Source organism: Theobroma cacao, chromosome 7 (assembly GCF_053813885.1).
Source record: "Theobroma cacao isolate CCN51 chromosome 7, ASM5381388v1, whole genome shotgun sequence".
NCBI classification, from domain to species: Eukaryota; Viridiplantae; Streptophyta; class Magnoliopsida; order Malvales; family Malvaceae; genus Theobroma; species Theobroma cacao.
The window spans coordinates 14622141-14649585 of record NC_142645.1 but is presented as its reverse complement, the minus strand read 5'-3'; the positions used below and the strand labels follow the sequence as shown (position 1 = coordinate 14649585).

The following is a 27445-nucleotide window of genomic DNA, read 5'->3' as shown; positions in this document are numbered from 1 at the left end:
ATATATGTACAAATAAATAAATAAATGTTAATTACAAAAATAGATTTACATAGACATTAAATATGGGAAAAATAAATATTTAACAGTAGAAATAGAATTATTTAGATTGAAAATATATATAAAAAGAATATCTATTTGGATATAGAATATGTCAAAAGAAAGAAATGTAAAATGTGGGAAAGGGTGAAATGTTAGACATAATTCTAAAATATTTAATTATGTAAATTTGTATAAATATAAAGTGGAAATGAAGAAGTACATGAAAAATTAAACTCTAAATGTAATAAAATGTGATAGTACCAAGTTACGTGGAATAGATTTTTTTTTGTAAAATAATGATGAACATACATAAGGAGGGAGAATGGAAATACGATAGGATAAAAAGTTTTGTTGATATAAAATAAGTGACTACTCTACTTAGTACCTATCATAAAATATTCATTCGGAGTGTGAGAAGTCGTAATCTCGAATGAATTTTTCTAAATAAGAGATTTTGATTATAATCCCACCAATATGATGAGATGGTATTAATTTTGAGTCCCAATACTTACAATTCTAAGTAAATGAAAAGCATATTAATGTAATTACTAATCAATCAAAAAAACAACAAAACATAGAAACAAAAAAAAATAATAGTAATAATAAGAAATATAATAATAATAATAATAATAATAATAAAATTGAATAATAATAAATACAAGAGGGAATTGATGAAATATACATAGTTTCAAAAATATATAGGATTATAAAAAATGATGATATTCATGATGATGAACAAATAGTAAAATTAAAATTTTCAAAGATAGTAAATTCATAATAATAATGAACATAACTAAAATATAAAAGGCAAATATATATATATATATATAATAGATTTAAGAGAAGATAAAAAAAAATTTAGTTAGTCAAAAAGAAAATAGGATAGATTAATAAAAGTTTAGAAAAAAAGTTGAGTTATAAAAAATATATATAAATAATAATAATTCTTGAATAAAATATTTGATTAAAAAAATAGCATCTAGGTGAAAGGAAAATATATATCGTAAAATAAATAAATACTTAAATATAATAATAAATGTAAAATATTATTTCATGATATATATATACAAAAATAAATAATTTTTCAAGAAATAACAAAAGAGTCGTGAGAAAGTTAAAAAATGAATTATTGAAATTCATAAGCACATTACACATCATCACTACATCGTTAAATGTCATGACATGTAGATGTATCCTGTGCACGAGTCAAGACCCTACTGATGGGACTTTTCGAGGAAGCTTACGGAGGTGAGTTCCTTCAAAAAATTCCTTAGGTGAAAAGATACCTTAGAATCTCACCAATACGATGAGAGGACTCGAAGAGTATCCTTCATAAAAAGGTTTTATCGTATTAGGATTTGCATTCATGAAAATATTATTTTTACTTACTAATAACTACCTTGATAATGAGATTTTCTCGTTTAACTTGCGAAGACGAGTTTTTCAAGTATTTTCCTAAGTGAGAGAGTATTCCCAAATTCCACCAATATGATGGGCAAGTTCAAGAGGTACTTTCAGTAAAAGGTTGTCATTTGGCATTATCCAGATTTTATACCATGCATTTCATAATTGCATCATATACATGTCACACCCGTAAAACCAAATAAGATGTTTTAATTTTCTAATAAATTAAAAAAAATAAACAATAATTAGATAAACATAAGAATAAAGTCAATAGTTTATGTTATAATATGATAACATATGATTAAATGGTACCACTCGTGAAATGGCATTACAAGAGTGCTAATCCTTTCCTGTGCGTAACCGTACTTCCAGATCCAATTTTTAAAATTCATAAACCATTTCATTGTTTATTAGATAGATCTAAAATCAATTTAAAACTCCGTTGGATAGAACAAATTTAATAAGTGACCAATTGCATTGAGATGAAAAATATTGGTGGCGACTCTTTGTTTTTATGTCTAGCGGTCGGGTTTCCAGATTTGTACGTTACGACAACCATGTCAATACGATTAAGACACGAAAAGATTGGTGGTGTCTATTTTTACGTCTAGCGGTCGGGTTTCGAGATCCACACGTTACGAAAACCATGTCAATACGATTAAGACACGAAATACGATAAAACTAAACCCAAACCTGTTTAACTCCGTATCTTCTTGTATCGTATTCAAAATTGTTAAGTCTAGTTTTATGATAAAAATTTTCTGATATGTAGGTATATGTATGAGGAGGCTTGACCTTAAAAGCTCCCCCCTTGAAACTTGCTTTTGGCAATTCAAAACCCAGGTTTGTTTTAAGAACATTGCCATTGACATTAGATCATCAACAATTAATTTAAGGTTATTCTTCAATCACACAACCCTGTAGAGTGCTTCATCCAACCCTCATTGTTTTTGCAATATTGCTATTGCCATGAGAAAAAGAAAAAGCATTTAAGGAAAACAAATAAAGTAACTAGGTAGCTATCATCTAAAAGATACTCTAAAAATGCATGTTTTCAAGCTTGTAATAAGCATAAACTACCAAATTACTTAGCCCCTACATCTATAAAGAGAGCTTCATCCCAACATTTGAAGACCATCTAAAGTCTAAACAGTTCAGCACTATCCAAACATTGAGAGCAGACTTGAAAATCAATTGACAGAAAATTCACCTTAATGCAAAAACCGAATAGGAGAAGATATATAGGAGCTGCAGACTTACACTGCAAGGTACATAGGAAATATAGTTTAGTCAACTACACAACACAAAAAGGAAAAATCAAAAGACATATTCACAAGAGTAGGAGGGGAAAATTTCATCTGAATAAGACTAAACATTCATCATAACATAAGAGTACAGAAAAATTAACAAACCATTGTGGCAAAAGTAACAGATATGAAAACTAGGGATGTGTTGCAAGTTAACGTCCAATATCACGCGGGGATTCTTCAGACCACCCCAACTGTGTGGCCTTGGGCTCATCCTTAACTTGGCCTCGGAATCCAAGTCAACCTAAGAATGCCTAACAGCTGATTTTCAAGGCCACTAGGACCAAGAAACACATAATTATGCAAGATGCAATGCAAGCTTACTCACCAATATGCAAAGCCCAGCCCTAGTGTACACTCCGCACACGCACTCAGCATACACGCACACGCAAGGCTTCCGGTCGGTACGTAAGTACACACACACACAGCACAAGTTTGCCGGTCAATACGCAAGCACACACACACACACACGCAGCAATAGGCCTTAGGCTAGCAGATACACAAGCAGGAAAAGATTGAAATGAAGACAGGAGAAGAGAGAACTAGAGAGAATTTGAGAGTGAAAAGTGTCTATTCTATTCATTATCTACTGTACAAATAATTACAAGTGCTATTTATAGTGCAAATTCCCCCCAAAAGTCAAATTAGCTTGACAAGACAGTTTTGGGCGGGAGAACACAAATTTGGGAGGTTCAGGCCATTACAGACACTACAGTCGTGGGCTGAACTGTCTGGGCTGCGCACAGGTAGGCTGTCTGGGTGCTAAGCGCGCGGGCTAGTCTGGGCCTCACGCAGGCTGCCTGTCTGGGTGCTGTGAGGGCTGGCTAGCCGAGGGGCCAGTGTTGTGCGCCCCTGCTGGCAGCTTGCAACTATCTCCTGCACCCAAGTGGGGGGTTCTCTCCCAGCAATGCTCCCCCATATGCCAACACTCCGCAACACCCCCGAGCCTCCTCTAATGCTCTGAACCGCTGTCTGTGACACAATGCCATTGAAAGAGCTGTTGGTACAACTATGAAAGGCAAAGTCCATCTGTACATTAGTGGATAGAAAAGTTAATAAAATAAGTTACAAAGAAATGCACAGAGGTGGAAAAGGCATAGAATGACAAAAGACTAGTATTTTAAAACTCTAAATCTAAGTGCAAACATGCATTTAGGTTTGAGCTAATGATGTAATATCAAACATATAATTTACAAGTTATTTCCATGGACAAAATGCAAGTACCAAATTCACGTGATAAAGAAGTAAAAAGTGACATATATTTGATGAATTTACCTCAATAGAGGCAATCCCTCCATGACATTGCAACAGTAGGCTGATATCTATGAGACCAATACCATGTGATCGCCTTCGATAAAACAGCTTGCATTCTGAAGTGGACAGTATTCATCAACAAGGCAGCTGGAAACTTCCCCAAGTCATCTCCTAACAAGGTTCTGTTATACCTACTCAAAGCAAAATACAATAAGAGGAAAAATGTAAAAGCTTCAAAAAAGGTCTTAAACTTAGCTACCATGCTGCTGTGATTAATTCAAGATGGACTTACAAGGTCAAAAATGTGCTGAAAGTATACCGTACAAGTATAAAGAACAATGTCTTCAACACATCCGCAGCAGAAACAGAGCTCTTAGAATTTGGTGTCAGTGCTTTCCAATTACCAGTAGAATTGGCTCCATCAACAGCATTACTTGATTATCTTATATCCCCAGAAGACTCATTTTCAATATCAAAAGGTGCATATTTCCCATTTCTATCTCCCCAATGCATATCTTCCATGGTACTACCACCATTCAAGTGCATACTTTGCTCTGAAAATTTACTGCATCTGACCCCTTTTACAAACCTGTTTTCTAATTCACTCTGATTAAGCATAGGCAACTCAAATTCAGAGTCTTCTAGACTTGCATCAATATTCTCAGTGGTGTTCCAAATGGATTGTCCCATCTTCATCAACCCAGCAAGAGAAGGATGGCTCTGTGTGAAGACCTGAAGCTTGATTTCCACTCTGAGTATCAGTTATTCAAATTTCTCTCTACTATCTCTATTATTTTTAGTTAGAGCCATCTACGCACTGGATTGGAAAACAATTTGCCAATGGCCACCTAGCACCTTTTTTCCCATCAATTTATGCAACTATTATATTAATTTGCTCAAGGTTTACCACGTGAAACTATTATGTGAACAATATTTTGGGCATCATATGAAGTAAGAATCGACTAAGGACATTAAAAGGCTTTTGCCACTCTACTTAATTTAGATCCTTCAAAAGAACCCAGATGGCAGCAAAGGTGGTCAAAATTGAGTATAATACAACTTCATTTAAAAGCAAAAGGTTGGAAAATGTGAAAAAATCAAAACCTATTCATTACCATTGCCAACAGCCAGGCATTATCTTTCAAAAACACAAATTGATATTTTATTCAGTTTTCCCAGTTATAAGACAAAGCATTAAATCAACTCATTAGAACAAATCAATCCCCACCCCCCACCCAAAAAAAATTAAAGCCTCCCCCATCTCATAAGATTACCCAGTATAATAGCATTAGAATTGAAGGAAAAAAGGCTCAAAGAAACAAACTAGCAATTTGAATAAGAAAATATATATATATAGCAGCTGAATCAATCCAATAAGAAGCTCAATAAAATTTGACAACAACATTACATAACATAAACTATAATTTTTTTTTTTTAGAAAGGAAAAGACATTGAACTGACCTGATCAAGTTTCGATGAGATCCAAAGCGGTGACGAAGAATGAGAGACAGAGAAAGAGACAGATAGATATCTTTAAATTAAAAAAAAAATTGCTTATAACTACTTTACCTAAGAAAGACATGAAAAGGATAATTACTACTTTTTTTTTTCACACCTTTAAAGGCTGTTTCGTCCAAGAGGGAAATTGCTGTCCTTGTTTGGAATGAGAATAAACTTCTTGAGAGTGAGGAACATGTGACTGTGGGTGGAGTTGTGGTTATTGTGGGTAAGAACATGAACTAGTCTCTCTTGTAAGAAAATTTAACATAGTGCTTGACTTTTAATGCTTAGTCTTTGCCATCATAGTAAAAGTTCTCTGCTGGAAAAATACCACAATTAAAAGTTAGCACAAAGAAAAAGTTATGCTGAAATAAAAGATATAGCCGTAGGTTTACGAAGAACAAGAAAATAAGTATTAAAAGCAACATTTATAAATATTTAAATTAAATAAAGAGAGTCCAAATTAAGAATACAACCTTGAGTAACATCCAAAGATGTGTCATTATTTATCTCTTTGAGCAGTATCCAGTGATTATTGATTGTTAACCATATCACCCCTTAAATAATGAACACTATCATCACTAACATTGATAATAGGAACCAAAGAGGAAACATTTGGCTCATTATCAATTTGCCATGCACGTTCTTCATTTGATCCAGACATATCATATAAGTCTCTTGGACCACTAGGCTTGATAACAGCATGCCAATTCTTCTCAATTGGATCTTGGATGTAAAAATTTTGCTGCACTTGAGATGCCAATACAAAAGGATCATTCTGACTATTCAATCCTTCTCAACTGTTACAAGTCTTACAAGGGCACAAAATCAATTCTCCCTTCAACCCATTTGCAAATGCAAAACCAAGAAATCACCCAACTCCAATGCTTTACTCAATCTAGAGCAACACATCCAAATCTTATCCATCATCTTTATAGAACTACTCAAATTCACTGAAAAAAAACTTTTTGAAAAGTAAGTGTACTTATGACAATTGTACGAATCATCTAGTTATCTTAATAAAGACATATAAGTTATATATTTATCTTAATAAAGACAAATAAAATATTTGTATGCATGTCTACAATTTAAATTATTCAAAGGGGAAACAAGAGACCTCTCACTAGATTCAAAGTGGGAGGCATGAGTACTATTACTAGCTATGAAAAGTATTATAGCTAAAAAAAATACTAATACTATTATACTAATAATGAATAGCTTGGAATGTGTTATTTTTAAAAGTATCTTCACAACATAAATAATAATAACCTATATGATGTTTTCAATGTAAATAGAATGATAATATTTTCAAAAATAGTCGTGAACTACTATTAAGACATTTGGTAATCAAGAATGTTTTAATTTTGGCATGTAGCATAAATGCAAAGAAGTTAACTAAATGTACCAAAAACAACAACATATACTAGTTAATTATTCTTTGTCAAAAGTCAATTACAAAATTGACAATGTTAAAAGACAACATCTAATGTAAAACCAAGTAGCACCATACAACCAGAGAGATTATTTTTATTTTGCATGGCCACAAACTCAATCAAAAACTGAAAGATCATATGTTAGCAAAATCCTATTAGGACCCAATCAATAAAAGCAATAGCCCAAAATTATCAAAACAAGTCCTGAACAATGAAAAAAGCTAATCCTCACGTCAAAGGTAATAAATAAGATAATAAAATATATAGTAATTAAAGTTTCTTTATCAAGCTAAAGGAAATAAATAAACACAATTGGTTCTAGTTTCTTGTAATCGATTAATTTTCCTGGATTTTTGTAGAAACTATGTCTGCATTCTCCTCTCTTGGTTGTTTTAATTAGCTATTAATCAAAGAAATAAGCCTTTAAGTTTAGGCAGCATTACAAAAAAAAAAAAAAAACTTGATTGGTAGAAGTACTAAACAAGAAGTGATTCAAAATTCATACATGTAAGTTGCCCTAACTAGATGTTTACAGAGAACTACTACATCAAAAAATTGGCCATAAGACTCAGGTTCTCAGCCTCTATTCACAACTGGTGCTTAAATCAATAAATCATGCTCAAAATCCCTAATTAGTATTATAAGAAACCTAATCTAAACTTGAATTTATACATAAATCATGATCAAAATAAAAAGAAAATGAGAGGACAAAAAGAAAGTACCTAAATCAAGGATTACACGAACATGTACCAATAAGTTGAAACTTACATAATAAAAACTCTATTCAACATATAAATTCGGCGAGAAATGAAGAGAAGATAGCTGATGAGAGAGGGAGGAAGACCTAAATGATTAATTTATAGAAACTATGTCTGCATTCTCCTCTCTTGGTTGTTTAAATTAGCTATTAATCAAAGAAATAAGCCTTTAAGTTTAGGCAGCATTACAGAAAAAAAAAAAAAAAACTTGATTGGTAGAAGTACTAAACAAGATGTGATTCAAAGTTCATACACATAAGTTGCCCTAACTAGATGTTTATAGAGAACTCCTACATCAAAAAATTGGCCATAAGACTCAGGTTCTCAGCCTCTATTCACAACTGGTGCTTAAATCAATAAATCATGCTCAAAATCCCTAATTAGTATTATAAGAAACCTAATCTAAACTTGAATTTATACATAAATCATGATCAAAATAAAAAGAAATGAGAGGAAAAAAAAAAGTACCTAAATCAAGGATTACACGAACATGTACCAATAAGTTGAAACTTACATAATAAAAACTCTATTCAACATATAAATTCGGCGAGAAATTAAGTAAGAGAAGATAGCTGATGAGAGAGGGAGGAAGACCTAAATGGTAAGTAAAAAGAGTTGTTAGACTCACAAAAGGTACTTAGACTGCTTGATAATATAATTATATGGGCCATAGCCTTTTTTATTTTGTGGGCTTCTCTTTCTCTTACTCACAAGTCTGTTTTAATTTATTTTAAGACAAATCTATTTTAACTTACTTTTAAATGATTACATTTTAAATAGTGCAGCTAAATAAAAATGTATTATATGTTATATAAAGAATTTAGCTACATTAAAATAATTGCAGTAGTAAAAAGTCAAAAATGTTGTAGTATATTGATTGATGTATACATTGGACTTATCTCCTTCAAAATGTACAAAATAAAACAGAACTGTTCTAATGAAATTAATACACTTGATCATTGACTCTATGATTGATGCATACTTCTTGTCAATGGTTGATATATGTTTTTCTAGTCAGGAAACTAGATTTGAATCCCCATATGCCTCTATATCACTATATCAATGAACAAGTTAAGATAAGAAGCTTGGCCAATATAACACCATACATATAACTATCACTAACCTGACATTCTTTCAAGTATTGAAACAAGTGACCATCAAAAAGTTTGAAATAATAGTTTGAGCAAGCTTAAACCTTTTTGATTAACAATCACACTTGAATCAAAGATCATATTTGAAATGCATGTAATGGTAGTTAGTACAACTCTCATATTCCTAGTTATTGCATCCGTAAATATCAATAGAAACAACATGTTTTCGAGCATCATAAGATTTACAACCTTCAAAGCCTTAAACCAGATAATGTTTGAGTTACTCATCACTTTACTACCTATAAAAACCAAATTAATACTTTATTTGTTAAAGTAGATGTCGTTATCCAAACAACATTTTGGAATAAGTAGCAAAACTAGTAAACAAAAGTAGCCTAAATAGGTATCTGTTTTATTATTTTAATTATTTGTATGATTATCATTAGTAATTCTCAAGTTAAAAATTCAAACCAAACATAGCACACAAGAAGATGTTAAACAAACACAAGGAAATTATTTTTTTGGTTGTCTCAACCATTTCCAGTTTCAAAGTAGAAGCATGGTTTATATTAAAGAAAAAAGATTAGATTATTCATATAAATTACTAACAAAACAGAACATGTCTATAACATGTCAAACAAATTATTGGAAAATGTTTTTCAATCACATACATATCACATACAGAGTCATCCATATTGTGTAAAATATAAAAATTATAAAATTTAAGCCATTTGATGTTTATGATATAAGGAGCACCATCTAAAGACTTCCCCCTCTCAAAGCAAGCACAAGATGAAGTACAGAGCCACCCTCAATATTGTACTCACGCGCCGTCTTATCATCTCCAAGCTGCTTTCCAGCATAGATGAGCCTGCAAACATGAAACACATGAGTGAATTACAACATCAAGGCAACTAAGAAATCATAAACCAGATCTGTCAACAATAACAAAAGTGAAGCACTAGATCAAGGTATTATACTCAAAATGCATCTTTCAGGTGAATGCTGTACAGAATTCAAAACAAAATAATGATGCAACTATACAAGTCTGTTTCAAATGAAAAACCCACAGAACTGGATGACTACCTTTGCTGCACAGGTGGAATTCCTTCTTTCTCTTCAACACGCTCCTTAATCCGGTCAATGGTATCAGTTGGCTCAATATCAATCTCAATTTCTTTCCCAGTCAGAGTCTTGACCTTGATCATAGTTCCTCCCCTAAGCCTCAAAACCAAGTGAAGAGTCGACTCCTTTTGGATGTTATAATCTGCAAGAGTTCGACCATCTTCAAGCTGTTTGCCAGCAAAAATCAATCTCTGCTGATCAGGAGGGATTCCTTCCTTGTCCTATAAAAGTTGAGTCCACCATCAGTAATCAGCAAACAATTTATTACAGAAGAGTAATAAAAACAACAGTCCAATATCGACACCACCCCGAGCTCTGTCAAGCAGTTCAAATAAAAAGAAATAAATTAAGCACAAAGTAGAGAATTTTTTGTCATTAGATTGTATCCTATTAATCTTGGGTGACTATCACCGTTGTTACGACCACTTAATATAAAGATAATCCACAATTCTAAAGAAGTCAAATCGAAATATATCACCGGTAAAAAAATCTGAGATAATTCACCCAATGTTAAATAGCATGAAAGTAAAAACAAATCAAGAAGACACAAACATTGTATCTTATTTTGATGTTAGGTGATCATTACAATTTTTCGACCATTGAATATCAAAGTATCTCATCCTAGAAAAAATCTAAGTAAAATTTTTTACTATCAAGTATTTCCCTTCCTAGACAATTTCAATCCAGACAATACAGCATCTAATCGATCAGTCCAAACTAGGAACGGAAGCAGCAAAACTGAAGCACTGTCAAAGTGTACAAATTTTTATCCTACAAAAGGAACCAAAAAATTTATAAAATCATATTTTCATATACCCATCAGTACTTTAAGTTCGAATTCTTTCTTCTAACTTTCCTTTTCGTTTTCTTTGCCTTTCTCGTCAACCAAACAGAAAGTCAACTACAATTTCCAAATACAAATTCATTGAAAAAAAAAAAACCCAGAAAAGAAATTCTTAAAGCATAGGAAGAGTTACCCCTCACACGTATCTATAAAAGTTTTTCCTAATCGTTTACTTCAGTTTCACATCAACCAGAACACGAAGTCAACCACGAACTCCAGAATAATAAGACTAATTCTTTAGAAAAACAAAACGAAAATAGTAAAGAAAAAGAACCTGAATCTTAGCCTTGACATTATCGATAGTATCAGAGCTCTCAACCTCGAGGGTGATAGTCTTCCCTGTAAGCGTCTTAACAAAGATCTGCATCTCTTTCTTATTGGGTTTTGGCAAAGAAGGAATTTGATGCTGCAATGCAATTCTGGGGCTGGCTTGGCTACTTGCAGAGAAGAATACTGGGGACTGGGGAGTATTTATTGTTAATTTTTGTGAGAATCTCTAAATCAGTGTTCGATTAGAGAACGGAATACTTTAGTGGGGGGCCCTCATATTTTTTCTTACATATCAAAAGAAGCCACATGAGGGCGCCAAAATTTCTGGCACCTGGGCTGTTTGTGCTTTGCCACGTGGCGATCTTAAAAAGGTGTGGCCCCGGCATTTCTCCATAGTTTTGACACATGGGCTGCTTGATTCTTTGCAACGTGGCGCTCTTAAAAAGGGACCCGGGGGGGTTCTGTTTGACTCGGATGGACTATTATGCATTTAGTCCCGCCCGTGTCCAATGGTTTTTGTCCACGTCGTCATATTTAAATGCGTTGTCTTTTGGTGGAGACGTTATGCTTTTTGGTAGTCTTGCTCTTCAAATGTTGGTTTTAATTATGCATTTTCTTTATTTGTTATAATTCTCGCATTATTATTTTCATTATTTTCCTCCTGATTCTTTATGGGTTTTGTTTTTATCCTTTTTATTTGTGGAGAATTTCAATCAAAGAAGGGATTAAAAAGGTCAAATTATAATGTATTAGATCAGGTTTAGGTTGGCTATAAGTTAGTTATTTTGATTATGTTTAGCTTGTCATGTATTGGGTTAAGAAAGAAATTAAAATATACTAGATTGGTTTTGGCATGTTAGTTAATTATTTCATTGTATTTAGCTTTTCATGTTTTGGGTTAAGAAAGAGAAGTTTTTTATTCTAGTTTCTTAATGCATAAGCAAATGTTAATTAAATTTTTTCTTCACTTAATTTAAACAAAATCATTAATCAATTGTGCAGTCATTTATTGTCATTTTTTTTAAGAGAGTAGTAGGAATGGTTGGTTAAAGACAATATTACAATATTGAATAACAATATAGATAGTGTTCTTTCACACCTACGTTATTTGTATTTTGGTCTTTAGTACGAATTTTGTGTATTTATTATGTTTTTGATATGATTTTCATTTTTTTTCTTCCTATTCTTGATGAAATACTCCATACTTTGATATGGTGATAAATAAAGTTGATCGAATACAAATTGAGGTCAATTAAAATGTTTAAAAGTGATAAAAGATAAAAATAGTAGTTTAGGATAAAATATTTCGCAAGTGAGAAAATAATAATAATTTTATCGGAAGAGAATTTGTGAGATAAAAAGCGATTCGGAAGTCAAGTGAGGCATAATAAGGTATTTTGGGTACCAAGGAGACAAGATAAAATTTTTAGAATAAAATAATATTTTATTAATGAAATAATATTAAAATATTAATATTTAGCCGGATGTCGAAATCAATTATGAAGAAGGATCATATGGTTGATCCAAGTGGGGGAGAAAATGACAAGCCCGACTCTATAAAAATATTTGTCATGACATACATATGATGAATAGCATGTTTGTTTGCTAAGAGAGTATTGAAAAATTTACAAAAGTCGGTATTGTACCTAGAGGTACAATAAAGTTGATTTAAGCATCGAACTAGATCAAATAGAGAATTTATGATGAAATTAAGAATTTGAAAGTCCTAGAATAGTTTACTATGGTGATTCGGAGTTCGAGGATCAATTTGGAGTCAAACCGAAATTTTCGCTATCTAGGGGCAAAATGGTCATTTATCACCTGGGGACAAAATGAAAATTTTTAGAAAAGATTTTTTGGCCCCATTTGACTTATTGGAGTATGATTTGAGGTTTATAAGTGAAAAAAAATTTTCATTCCGATATAATTTGGAGTATAAGGATAAAATGATAATTTTACCACCCTAGGGACAAAACAGTAATTTTTCATCACCAAGACATTTTTTCAGCACATGGTCATCTCTTATCCTCATTTTGACCATTGACTAATGGTGTGGTGGAGATAAAAAGGATTAAAATTTTAAAAGTTTTAAAATGGACCAATAAGAAAATGCCATGTGTCAAGCTTAGGATATTTTATTATTTAACTAAAAAAATAGCATAAATCAGCCCATTACTCTCCAAATATTCGGCCAAGCAAGGAAGAGAGAGAAAGAGAGGAAGAACAAACCCTAGGTGAGGAATTTCAAGAGAAAAAGTGTGGAAAATCAAGGAAAACAAGTGAAAAAGGTAGGATTTTTCAACTTAAGCTTGAAATCTATTTTCCTTAAGCATTTCTCCTTATTTTTCATGCTTAAATTACATGTTTTCATGATGAATTGATGGTTGATCAAAATGGGTTAGGAGAGAGAAAGTTGTTAGATTAATTTGATTTTAAGTTATGTTAGTGTTTTTAGTTAGTTTAGCATATTTAGGAACAAAACAACAAGAAAAGAATTTATTTTCCTCCATTATCATTATTGGCCGAATTTTCTAGGGGAATATTGGCTACAGATCTTGTTGTTTATTTGAGGAATTATGATGAATAATGATGAATTATGAGCCTACAAAAATAATGGGAATTTTCGGAGCAAAAATATGAATTTTTACCCACTAGGGGTATTTTCGTAATTTGCTATCGAGACTGATAAATTGAATCTCATTCACAGTCACTAAGGTAATTTAACTATAATTGGAGTGTAGAGAGTGAGAAGAATTGATTTGGAGTTAAATTGGAGATAATAGGCCGAATTAGGTCAGCACCACATTTAAGCGGTAGTCGGATAAGTTGTATATCATATCATGCATATATACCGAGCCTGAATTGATTTTATAATGGTCAAGCATTGATGTGGTGAATTGTCACGGCCAGGAACTCCCCATCGGGCCTGTGACAACCGCCGCGAGGCCTCGACAGACATTTTTCACCCCGAATGTCGATTGAAACCTCGCAAGGCTTAGCATCAACTTCCGCATCTCCCCGGTGAGCAACAGTTATTAAATCTCGCATTTCAAAAAAATCATAAGTCATTTTGAAATAAGAACAATAAAATATTATTTTCTGGCTCACAGGGGTATTTTCGTAATTTTTCGTCAAAAATCTCAAAACTTGCTAAAAATGTAGTAGGTAAGCAGAAAATATATATTTAATGATTTAAAAATAATTAAGTATCTAAAACGTTCATTTGAAAGCAAATTGTTGACAACTAGTACTATTCAAAAATAATAAATAAAATATTCTATTTTCTCATAAAATAAATTTTTATAGAAATATTCGTAAATAATTTTTCGCACATGAAAGTAAAGTAAAAATTGTATGAATAGAAATACAGATAACCAAAATATAAGTTTTGATCTGCAGTGACACGTGGGCTCTAATTGACCAAGAGGATGTAAGATTGTGAACTCTTACTTTCTATAATGCAGTTCCGAGCTTAGTTCTCGTCCTACTCGACTATCTACAAACTGTCTTGAGCCTGAAAAATGTATAGGAAGAAGGGGTGAGATTTTATAATCCCAGTGAGTAAACAGATACCATCTAAAGTATCTAAAGCCGAGTAAATGGAGACAATTAAAATAAGTCATCATACTGTAATTTCATTACCTTTCAGTTCATTTCAACCAAATAAAATCAATCCATATAAATCGAGTAATCAACTTGGCTTATGAATTTCTTAAAACTTTGGCTCGTGCCAAAACTTATACTCGGTGATACCTTGCGCAGGGTATCTAACCGAGTCCGCCAAGGCTGTTAAAATTTTGTATACAGTTAAAATATATTTTAGTTTGAGAAAAATATAGTCGTTCCTTGGCGTTGGCTGAGTTCCCCTTTACGTGGTGGTTTGGCGTGAAGTGAACCCTAAGCTTTACCCCAGGAGATACCCTACGCGCCTCTCCGTTCGAGGTAATAATATAATGGAGTTTACCGTGCCCCTCTAATAGGCTGGTCCACGAAACCCCCTCTGCAGTAAATAATTAATATATACTCCACCAATTCCATAAAATTCATTCTAGCATGGCATGACAATTTATCGCAATCTAGCCTCTCAAGGCTAAATACACAATATAAATAATTTTGACACCAAAATAAGTTTAGCCATTCATGCTCATATATTGTCATAAGCCATTCAATTTAAAACCATAAATTTACAACACAAGCAGGCAGTCTCCAATTACTCTATTTCCAAAACCAATATTCGGATTTCCAGAAAATTTATAAAATCACAATTTCTTTTAAAACATAGCAATTTACCATTTAAACCCATTTTCTATAAAATCACACAATTGTATAAAACTACTATAGCTAATTAAGACGATAATAAGTTTACTCACAGTATTAGGAGTAGAAATACTCCTATCTTCCGCCCTCGGGTGCAGTCTCTTACCCGAAACAATTGACTCACCACCTATCCATAATCCATGATACAAAATTCAATAAATTGTGTCAATTTATCATAAATTATTTCAGGCTCTTATCCATACGTATGCACTAGATAGGATTTGAAATGTCTAGACAATCACTTAATTGCGGTGTCCGACCTAACTCGCCTATACACGGTGTAAATTCCTAAAATCCCCAATTCGACTCCAATTCCATCCATTTCAGTTTCAATTATCCAATTATATCCACAATACCTTAATGACTGTAAATTTGGTCCAATTTATCAGTCCGAACTATAAATTATGCTTTTACCCCTAGTGGGTAAAAATTTCAATTTATTACACCGAAAATTCTCATTTAATTTCCAACCTCATAATTCATCATTTTTCCACCCAATTCTCTTAAAATAAAGTCAACCTCATCCTCACATACCATTGGCTAGATTCGGCCTAGAGAAATTCATGGAGAAGATAAATATTTTTCTTGTTGTTTTGCTCATAAACATGCTAAACTAACACTAAACACTAACATAGCTCAAAATCAAATTAATCTAACAAGTTTCTCTCTCCTAACCCATTTTTTCAGAATTGAATTCATCATGAAAACATGTAATTTAATCATGGAAAATTAAGAGAAATGCTTGGGAATAAGAAAACTCAAGCTTAATAGAAAAATCTCACATTTTTCACTTAATTTCCTTGAAAATTCACACTTTTTCTTTGATTTTCTCTCTCTAGGGTTTTGTTTTTGTTTTCTCTCTCTTCTTGCTGGTTTGGCCGGCCATGGGGTGGAAGATGGGCTGATTTTATGCCTTTTTATAAAGAAATAATAAAATAATAAAGGTATGACACATGGCATCATGTCATTGGCCCGTTTTTAAAATTTTAAAATTTTAATCCTTTTTATCTCCACCACACAATTAGTCAATGGTCAAAATGAGGATAAAGGAAGACCATGTGCTGGAAAATTACAATTTTGCCCCTGGGGTGGCAAAATTACCATTTTACCCTTTTACTCCAAATTATACCGAAATTAAAATTTTTCACTTCTAAGCCTCAAATCTTACTCCAATAAGTCAAATGGGGTCAAAAAATTCTTTTCTAAAATTCCCATTTTGTCCCCAGGTGGCAAATGACCATTTTGCCCGTAGATAGCGAAAATTCCAATTTGACTCCAAATTGATCCTCGAACTCCGAATCACCATATTAAACCATTCTGGGACTTTAAATTTCTTAATTTCATCATAAATTCTCTATTTTATCTAGTTCGAGGCTTAAATCAACTTTATTGTACCTTTAGGTACAATACCGACTTTTGTAAATTTTTCGGAACTCTCCTAGCATGCAAACATGCTATCCATCACATGTATGTCATGATAAATATTTTTTATAGAGTCGAGCTTGTCATCTTCTCCCCCACTTGGATCAACCATATGATCTTTCTTCTTGATTGACTTCGACATCCGGCTAAATATTAATATTTTAATAATATTTTATTAATAAAATATTATTTTATTCTAAAAATTTTATCTTGTCTCCTTGGTACCCAAAATACCTTATTATGCCTCACTTGACTTCCAAATTGCCTTTTATCTCACAAATTCTCCTTTGATAAAATTATTATTATTTTATTATTATTTTCTCACTTGCGAAACATTTTATCCTAAACTACTCCTTTCGTCTTTTATCACTTCTAAACATTTTAATTGACCTCAATATGCATTCGATCAATTTTATTTATCACCATATCAAAGTATGGGGTATTTCATGAATTATGTATTGTACATTGTGGATAGGTGGTGAGCAAAGTACACTGGTAAAAGTACAGAGATTGTGCTTGAAGATTGGGATTAGGAGTACATCGACTCCTAGAACTATGAGTGAACTTATTATCGTCTTAATTATCTAGAGTAGTTTTATACAATTGTGTGATTTTATGGAAAATGGGTTTAAATGGTAAATTACTATGTTTTAGGAGATATTGCGATTTTATAAAATGATTTTATAAATTTTCTAGAAAAATCAAATACTGGTTTTGAAAATAGAGTAATTGGAGACTGCCTGTTTATGTTGTAAATTTATGGTTTTAAATTGAATGGCTGATGACAATATATGAGCATGAATGGCTAAACTGATTTTGGTGTTAGAATTATTTGTACTGAGTATTCAGCCTTGAGAGGCTAGGTTGCGATAAATTGCCATGTCATGCTAGAATGAATTTTATTGATTGGTGGAGTATATATTAATTATTCACTGCAGAGGGGGTTCTGTGGACCAACCTATTAGAGGGGCACGGTAAACTCCATTATATTCTTACCTCGAACGGAGAGGCGCATAGGGTATCTCCTGAGGTAAAGCTTAGGGTTCACTTCACGCCAAACCACCACGTGAAGGGGAACTCAGCCAACACCAAGGGACGACTGTATTTTTCTCAAACTAAAAATATATTTTAAGTGTATACAAAAATTTTAACAGCCTTGGCGGACTCGGTTGGATGCCCTGCGCAAGGTATCACTGAGTATGAGTTTTAGCACGAGCCAAAGTTTTAAGAAATTCATAAGCCAAGTTGATTACTCGATTTATATGGATTGATTTTATTTGGTTGAAATGAGTTGAAAGGTAATGAAATTACAATATGATGACTTATTTCAATTGTCTCCATTTACTCGACTTTAGATAGTTTAGATGGTATCTGTTTACTCACTGAGATTTTATAATCTCACCACCCTCATTTCCTCACATTTCAAGCTCGGGGAATTCCATAGTTAGCTGATTTGACAAGGACCTTCATTTGGACTCGAATAAGTAAAAGCTATAGGTTTCCAGCTTTCGATGCATTTTGGTTAGATGTGGGTCCACGTGTCACTGTAAAAGAAATGTTATGCTTTGGCTATTTGCTTTATAGTATATATGAATATAATTAACTTTTTACGCTATAAGAATTATGTACCGATAGTTTTATGAAAATTATTTTACAAGAAATTAGTTTGTTTTATTGAATATTTTTATTATATTCAAATGGTCAAATTTTCACTTCAAATGAACGTTTTAGATACTTAATTTGTTTTTAAATCATTAAATATATATATTTTCTGCTTACCTACTATATTTTTAGCAAGTTTCGAGATTTTCGACAAAAATGATGAAAATGCCCCTGTGAGCTAGAAAACAATATGTTATGCTTTGATTTGGAAATGATTTGTAATCTTTCGAATTTTAACATTTGATAACTATTGCTCACCGGGGAAGTGTGAAATCTGATACGAGAGCCTTGCGAGGTTTCGATCGACATTCGGGGTGAAGAATGTTTGTCGAGGCTTCGCGACGGTTGTCATGGGCTCGATGGGGAGTTCCGGGTTGTGACATTTGAAGTGTTTTCTTGTTGATTTCTTTGCCCCTTTTCTTTTGCAAGGAATTTCAATTAATAAAGTAATTAAGTAGGTGACATTAATTTGCCCCTTTTCCTCAATAATGTGTGTTTACTTGTCTTTTTTTTATATTTTTTATTTGTATTGGTGTATTTTCAAAATAAGAAGTTATGTTATATAGTGTGACTATAAGATTGTACGTGAGTTTTTTATGTAAATAGTTTTCTCTTGGTAAAATGACATATTGAAAAACACTTATAAATCCAAAAGTTATGAAACAATTGAAAAAACAGTACAGCTCAAAAGTTTGAATGTAAAAAGTTATCTTTTTATATTGTAGCTCAAAGATTATGTCTTATGGAATGAATGGTTATTTTTTCAGAAGATGATTATTGAAACAATGCATTTTTCTAAAGATTATATCTTATAAAATAGAAAGATATCTTTAAGACAAAAAGATGCCTTGATGAAAGGGTTGTGTCATTGAGAAGAGACACTTGCAAGCCTATATAAAGGATTTGCTACCAACCATTTTGATACACCAAAAACAAATAAGACAAAAGTAAAAAAATCAAGAACAACAGAAGTATTATGTTCAAAAAATAAACATAAACACTTGAGTTCCAATCATCTATCATAGAAATCCATATTCCTTATAATCTACTTGCTGCAGAAAGTAGGCTTTAAGGTCGAACAACTTTGCAAACCCTTAGGTGTATCAAGCAATTTACTCTCATAAAGTGCAAAGATAAAATTAGACGTTGGCTTCATTGTATCCCTATGGCTATTCGCATAATTTTTCTTTTGCATTTCGAGTGGTGGGGGCGAAATAAGTATTAAAGATAGCATTTATTAAAAAGCTCGTCTTCAAGTAAATTTTGTTAGTTCCTTAAATTTCATCTAAACTCCTTTTGCTCCAACAGTTTGTATATTCAATTTGTCATTTTATGCTTTACTTTATTGCAAAATTATATTTAACTCTATCTGTTAAAACATTTATATGCTCTCATTTTGTAATTTTTTTTATTAAATTGGCTGCTTGGTAGTGTTTAAACCATGTCTACGTTTTTATAAACTTAAAGATTGATTCTTTTGTCTTATTCCATAAGGAGAAAAAAATACAAGTTATCTTGCTATGAGACCTCGACCTGTAGAGACCCGTAACTAGAAATAGATGCAATAACACAGATCAGGGGTAATTTCATCATTTCTCTTGGTGAGCCCCTAAAAGTAGTTTTCTAATGTTATTAAGGTCCAAGTAGGCCTAAGGAATAGTTTGGGATAAAATATTCCGCATGCGAGAAAATAATAATAAAATAATAATATTTTTATCGAAAAAGAATTTGCGGGATAAAAAGTGATTCGGAAGTCAATTGAGGCATAATAAGGTATTTTGGGTGCCAAGGAGACTAGAGGAGACAAGAGAAAATTTTTGGAATAAAATAATATTTTATTAATAAAATAATATTAAAATATTAATATTTTAATCAGTGTAATGAAGAATGAGTATATGGTCAATCTAAGTGGGGGAGAAGAAGAATGAGAAAATTTTGGAGAAAAAATGACGTTAATGGGGCCGCGTGTCTTTATTAAGTAAAGATAGCACAGACAAATAAATATTTTAAATATTATGGGGACACCTCATTGGAGTACAAACTTCATACTTTGTTTGTACATGTGTATAAGAAGGTAATAGAAGGAAATTGAAGTTAAATGAGTGATAGGAGGATTAAATTAAAATGGAAGGAATCAAAAGGGGTAAAATGGTCATTTTGCACCCCGAGTCAAAATTTTAAGTTTTCGTAAACCCGAGTAGTTTAGATCATTGTGGACCTTGTCCTAGTGTCAAAAGAATAAAAAGATTGCACAAAGGATTGGAGAAGAACAAGTTAACTTGCTAAAGGGCATTTTCGTAATTTTTAAGGGAATTGGATAAGTTTGAGCTATAAATATCTTCTTCAATTTTTAGCAGTTTCTTCAATTTTTAGCAGTTTCTTCTTCTTCCTCCTTCCATCTCACGTTTGTTTCCCTTTCCATGGAAGCATGGTATGAAAACTTCATAACTTTCTCTCTCTAGTTCCAATTTTCATGTCTTTGTGCACCTTTTCATGGAACCCTTGTGCCCTTTCACTCTTTTACTTCAAAACCCTTGAAAATTTCCACTTTCATACTTTCTCTCACTAGCTAGGTGTTTAGAGAGAGAAAGAGAGAGAAAACTCCCATAATAGCTTGGAAAATTCATTGGAAAGAATTTCAAAGTTACAAGCTACCAAGGTGAGTAGTGAATTAGAATTTATTTTTTTATTTTTGTGTTGGGAATGATTAGTAAGTAGACTTGTGAATATTGTAGTTAAGGTTATCCACTCATTTCAGAGTGATTAGGGTAGTGAAAATAGATAGCCATTTAAATGGCAATTGGAAGCTAGCTAAGAGAAAGCTTTAGACTTTATAAGTATGTGAATTGACAAATTGGTGATGCTAATGTGATGATAGGTTCCAACGAAGCCCAATCATCCCATTTGGACAATAAAGGAAGTTAGGATTGGCTAAAGGCTCAAATAATACCGGTGAGTGAACTGCATTTCAAAACTTATTTTGGGAATGTGAATGAAATTGCACAAACATTTGAATGATTTATCCAGCTTTTCTTAAAAACAAGTGCCTTGGGAATAAGCCTTTAGAAATTGCCTTTATGTTGTGACATGTGGTTGGTTATGGATTTATGCACTATTACATTTTGGTGGTGTATATATATATATATATATATATATGTGGTGTGCATGATGATTGATATTGTGTATGATGATTATAACCGTGTGTGTGCACGATGTGGGGGGATGCACATGCCAGTGATGGCGTGGTGAGGGAGGTGGATGATGATAGTGCTTGTGTGCATGATGTGGGGGGATGCACATGCCAGTGATGGTGTGGTGAGGGAGGTGGATGATGATAGTGCCCGTGTTCATGATGTGGGGGGATGTACATGATGACATTGACTGTGCACGATGTGGGGGGATGCACACGATGACTCCGGCTATGTGCACGATGTGGGGGGATGCATATGAACTGGGTGTGATGATGGTGATATTGGTGTTTATCTATGTATTTATGCATATCTATGTTTATGAAATGAAAGCTCATGAATATGATATATGATTGAAATGCATGTGAAATTTGATATGTTAAACTTTGGGAATTTATATGTGTTTCATGTTGCATTTGTCATGTGAACAGGGTGGCCTTTTCTTGAGGGAATGGGGAATTTTTCCTGGTGCCTATTTCTCGCTGCAGCGAGATTCATTCTCACTGTAGCGAGAAACTCTCGGGTTTCGAGGGTTTCACCAGACATGGTTTTCGCTGCAGCGAGAAAGTTTGTGTTTTATGGCTTGAATCTTGCTCCAGCGAAAAACTTTCTGTTTCGCTTAGTATCTTGATCGATTGCTGCGCTATTTTCCACTTTTTTAGTACCATAGTTGAGCATGGACCCTTTACATTAACTGATTTAATGGTAGGGATTTTCTTGAGGGGTTTTGATAAGCACTAAATTAAATTGCATTGTTTTCAAATAAGTGCATCATGATTTTTAAATCTTTTTTTACTGTTGCTTGTTCCCTTCCTTGTTCACTCACTGGGTTTATACTCACCGTTTTCAACTTCATGTTTTCAGATCATGAGGCAGTTGGTAACTAGGTCGAGGTGCCTTTGTAGACTCGACTATTGGTAGGTGTCTCGATATTCAGTAGCTGTACATTCATCGAGTTTCTCCGCTAGACATCGAGTCTTTTTTTGACATGTATAGACAAATCTGATGTTAATTATTAGAATACATATTGTAGACAATATGTGTATATTTTAATGAGTAATGCCAGTACGAGTTGGCAATGGTTTTCATCATTTCGAATTGAGATTTTGAATTATGACTTTAGTAACTCGTGGGATGGAATGATAAAAAAGTAATATACGTAGGCTTGCTTGGGCTTAGTAGACTACGTCCATTGGGCCCATGCGCCGGTCATGGCTCGAAATTTGGGTCGTGACACTTGTATGCACCGTTCCACAAGATCCCAACATGAGATTGGTCATAAGTCTCTTTTCAATGCTTTGGTGTTGTTTCAGAATAAACATAATGGCTCTTTAAGGCTAGGTATTGATTATCGGGGTTTAAACAAGTTGATAACTAAGTACCTCATTTTGCTTAACTTGTTTGATCAATTGGGGGTGCTAAGTGGTTCTGGAAATTAGACCTATGATTTGTCTATTATTAAGTGCAAATAGTTGTGGGGACATTTCTAAGACAGCTTGTGAGACGAGGTATAGGTCCTATGAGTTTCTAGTTATGTCTTTCAAACTCACCAATACCCCAACAACCTACTATACACTCATGAACAAGGTACTTCAAGCCTTTCCTTGATCAATTTCAATAGTGGACTTCGATGATAATGTTGTTTATAATCGCACTTTACATGAGTACATACAGCACTTGAGACTTTTGTTTGATGCCTTTAGATAGCATTAGGTCTATGCTAAGAAACAAAAAATGTTGTTTTGGATTTCATGAGCTACTACTCCTTGGGCATATTATTGGTGAGAGGAAGATATGGATGGACCTAACCAAGGTGAGTGTCATCCTAGAATGGAAGTGTAATACCCTGTACTTGATGTGGTGACTAATAAAGCTTATTAGATACTAATTGAGGTTAATTATAATGTTTAAAAGTGATGAAAGATGAAGAGAACAGTTGAGATAAAATATTTCGCACACGAGAAAATAATAATAGAATAATGATATTTTTATCGAAGAAGAATTTGCAAGATACAAAAAAGTGATTCGGAAGTCAATTGAGGCATAATAAGGTATTTTATTAATAAAATAATATTAAAATATTAATATTTTATTCAGTGTCAAAATTTTTCGTGAAGAAGGAGTATATGGTCAATCTAAGTGGGGGAGAAGAAGAATGAGAGGATTTTTGGAGAAAAATGATGTTAATGGGGCCGCATGTCTTTATTAAGTAAAGATAGCGCGGGGAAATAAATATTTTAAATATTATGGGGACATTGCGTTGGAGTACAAACTTCATACTTTGTTTGTGCATGTGTAGGAGAAGGTAATAGAAGGAAATTGGAGTTAAATGAGTGTTGGGAGGACTAAATTAAAATGGAAGGAAACAAAAAAGGGCAAAACGATAATTTTATGTGAAGTTTGGTCAAAGCTTCCAAAGGAATATTTGACTCTATTTTTTTAGGCCAAGACCGACCTTATCCTTTCCCCCAGCCGATTTTTCTTCTTCTTCATCCATGCTCCACGCCATTCTTGAAGCTTCCATGCCATTTTCTCTTTATCCACCATGAAATCAAGTTTTCTTCACTTTCCTTTCCATGTTTTCTTTTCCTTTCTTCTCTAAACTTCTTAAGCATTAATTTACAGCCTTTAACCCTAATTTCCAGTACACCAAAACCCTAGGAGGAGAAGAAAGAAAAAGAGAGAAAGGAAGAAAAAGCTTGGTTTTGGTGATTCAAGCAAGGAATGGTAAGGATTCTTGTTTTTTGCTTGAGTAGTCTTTGAAAATGAGTTAGTGACTTAGAGAAATGTCTTGTGGCAGCAAAGATTGGCTTGATTGGAGAAAAATTGGTAACATGTAAGCCAATAAACCCATGGGTACATGAAGGACTCAAAGTGGAAAAGGAAAACGGTAAGCTTAACACTATATTTTAAAGCTTACGGTTAGTTGAATATTGTGAGGAATTATGGTTGTTGAAAAGATTTATTTGCCTAAGCTAGTTGAAAATTGTTAAGATTGTATGGCATGTTGTTTGAAAGAAATAAAAAAGAAATATTGTGGATGGAAGATTGAGAAACAAAGTATTGAAAGTTAGATAGATAACGATGCGTGTAAACTAGGAAATAATCGAGTGAAAGTGGGAATAATTGTTGCTGCCATAAATGTGGATTATGTGTAGAAATATAAGATGGATTTGGGTGAAAATTATTTAGAAAGGTTGAAGTAGGCAAGTGACATCATAATTAAGTTGCCGGTGATATAATTTAAGGAATTACGTAAGCAATGGATATAAGTAATGTTAGTAAAAAGTGTATTAAGATGTGAGTTAATTGAAGATAGTTTCATGATAGGATGAAAAATATAAATTTGAGTAAGGATTAATTGATCAAAGTGCTGCCCGTATACGTATATAATTAAATATATTGAGTTCGTATTATTGTTAAGAAGTGCGAAGATAACGTTAGAGTATTGTGGTGGCGTGCCGGAGTAAACATCGAGCGATCGGCCAGTGAAAATAATCAAAGACACCTTCGATCAAATAGCGATGTAAAATCCCGCTATCGTAAGGTGAGTGAACTTGCATTTCAAAATTGTTTTAGGAGACATAATTGTATTGGTATGAAACATTGAATGATTTATTCCAACTTGTCTTTAAAAACGTGTGCCTTGGGAACAAGCCTTTGATAAAATATTTTGATGTTATGAAAATGTGAAATGTGTAATAGGACGGACTTATGTGCTCATATACTATGTTGATATATATATATATATATATGTGTGTGTGTGTGTGTGTGTGTGTGTGTATACAAATAATGTTGTGTAATGATATTGACCCAGCTATGTGTGAGTAGGAGTGTGCATAAGCCGATGCTGACTCGGCTATGTGCGAGGGGGAGTGCGCATAAACTAATGCTAACCCGACTATGTGCGAGGGGGAGTGCGTATAAGCCGATGCTGACCAGACTATGTGCGAGTAGGAGTGCGCATAAGCCGATGCTGACCTAGCCATGTGCTAGTGAGAGTGCATATGAGCAGATGATGATGGGAGGGTGTGTATGGTGATGGATATATATATATATATATATATATATATAAATATATATATATATATATATATATACATATATAGATATGTGTGTTATAGAAAGTTCATGAGTATGGTATATGGTATTGCACATGTGAATCTTGCATGTTGAACTTTGGGAATTATTATGCGTTTCATGTTGATTTTTTTGTCATTTTAGCAGGATGGCTTTTTCTTGAAAGAAAGGAAACTTTTTCATGGTGCTCTGTTGCTGCAGCGAGATTCATTCTCGCTACAGTGATAAATTCTTGGATTTGGAGGGGTAATGCTGGTCGGAATCTCGCTGCAGCTAGAATGCCTTTTCGCTGCAGCGAGGACCCGTTGTTTACTTGACTTGAATTGCATGAATGCTATTAAAGTTTTCACTCTTCAAATCCTTTGTTGAGCATGGACCCTTTTTATCAAGTCATTTACTCATTTAGGGTTTACATGAGGGGTTTTGATAAGAGCTAAACTAAATTGCATTATTTTCAAATATGTGTATCATGATTTCTAAACCTTCCTTAACGTTGCTTGTTCCCCTCCTATGTTCACTCATTGAGTTTGTACTCACATTTTTTTTTAAAATTCATGTTTTAGGTTTTCTGAGTTAAAGGTGATTAGATCCTAGGATGAGGAGCTCCTCCCTATACATTGCTCGGTAGGTTTAACGTGCCACTAAGTGCTATCAATCGTGCCCAGAGTCACTCCGCTGACGGTCGAGGTCTAATTATGTGTATATGGATATTTGATGTGAAACATTAAGGTTCATTTGTTATTCTATATATGTATATAATGGTTGATGATACCATTATGAATGCATGACTGGGCTTTATGAATTGTTTTCAAAGGAATTGTAATTTAGTGTTATGAATTTCGAATTCTAAAAGAATATGGATTAATGTTAAGATCATGTAAGTAGGCTTGCTTGGGCTTGGTGGGCTGAGCCCATTGGGCCCTTACGCCGGTCATGGCCCAGAAATTGGGCTGTGACAAGGAGCCTCCTACCAAGGTAAGGAAGTTGACATCCTTGTTGGGCCTGGCCAATTTTTACAAATGGTTAGTTTAGAACTACTTAGCCATTGTCACTTTTCTCATAGACACGTAGAAGAAGGGCAAAGTTTAAACATGTGACTTAGTGTGCCAACAAGTTTTCGATGGGGAAAAGAAAGCATTGTGTGAGCAACCAATGTTGGGGCTAGCTGACCACAAGCAGTCGTAAATGCGAACGACTATGACATTGGTGTAGTATTAATGCAAGGGGGACACTTCATCATGTATAAGAGTCGAAAGCTTAATGGATTGAAAAAAAGTACATCGTTTAAGAGAAGGAGATGTTGGCGGTAGTCCATTGCTTATGCATGTGGAGACATTACCTACTAGGTGCTCAATTTGTGGTCAAGACTAATAGTGGGCCACCATATACTTCCAAAGTCTAAAAAAGCTCACACCAAGCAAGTCAGATGGAAAAACTTTTTGGCTAAGATCGATTTTGAGCTAGAATATAAGCTGTGCATGGCTAATTTAGTGGTGGATGTTTTGAGTCATAAGGCCACACTAGTAGGGATTACAAAGGCAAGTAGAGAGTTGTTGTCACGCATTAGATAGGGTTTGGTGCATGATCTTATAACTCAGTTGATACTTGAGCATGCTAAGGAAAGCAAGACTAAAAGGTTTTGGGAGCATAAGGGCTTGTTGTACACCAAGGGCAATATGTTGTATATGCCATAACATGGGGGCCTACATAAGCAGATTCTGAAAGAGTGCCATGATAGTTGTTGAGTAGGG

The 27445-nt window shown here is 33.4% G+C and overlaps 1 protein-coding gene and 1 long non-coding RNA gene across 2 annotated transcripts; both read right to left on the bottom strand.

Annotated features, from left to right (window-relative positions):
* Positions 1 to 3302: 3302 nt before the first annotated feature.
* Positions 3303 to 5231, bottom strand: LOC18594759 (uncharacterized). The gene is made up of 3 exons (XR_016027489.1): positions 4324 to 5231; positions 4026 to 4195; positions 3303 to 3779 (listed from the first exon to the last, which is right to left on the bottom strand). It is a non-coding gene; the product is annotated as an uncharacterized LOC18594759 (long non-coding RNA).
* Positions 5232 to 9349: 4118 nt separating this feature from the next.
* LOC18594760 (ubiquitin-NEDD8-like protein RUB2) lies at positions 9350 to 11263 on the bottom strand. The gene is made up of 3 exons (XM_007022394.3): positions 11030 to 11263; positions 9873 to 10132; positions 9350 to 9657 (listed from the first exon to the last, which is right to left on the bottom strand). Exons 1-3 carry the CDS (start codon positions 11120 to 11122, stop codon positions 9546 to 9548), a joined length of 465 nt encoding a protein of 154 aa, XP_007022456.3. The 5' UTR covers positions 11123 to 11263; the 3' UTR covers positions 9350 to 9545.
* Between the last annotated feature and the right edge of the window lie 16182 nt (positions 11264 to 27445).

What these genes read in the sequence shown, in the direction of transcription:
- LOC18594760 (XM_007022394.3), bottom strand. Translation starts at nt 11,122, where the DNA reads ATGCAGATCTTTGTTAAGACGCTTACAGGGAAGACTATCACCCTCGAG. An exon ending in ATGTCAAGGCTAAGATTCAG is followed by an intron (nt 10,133 to 11,029) that starts GTTCTTTTTCTT and finishes CAACTTTTATAG; the next exon opens with GACAAGGAAGGAATCCCTCC. An exon ending in ATTCCACCTGTGCAGCAAAG is followed by an intron (nt 9,658 to 9,872) that starts GTAGTCATCCAG and finishes TCATGTTTGCAG; the next exon opens with GCTCATCTATGCTGGAAAGC.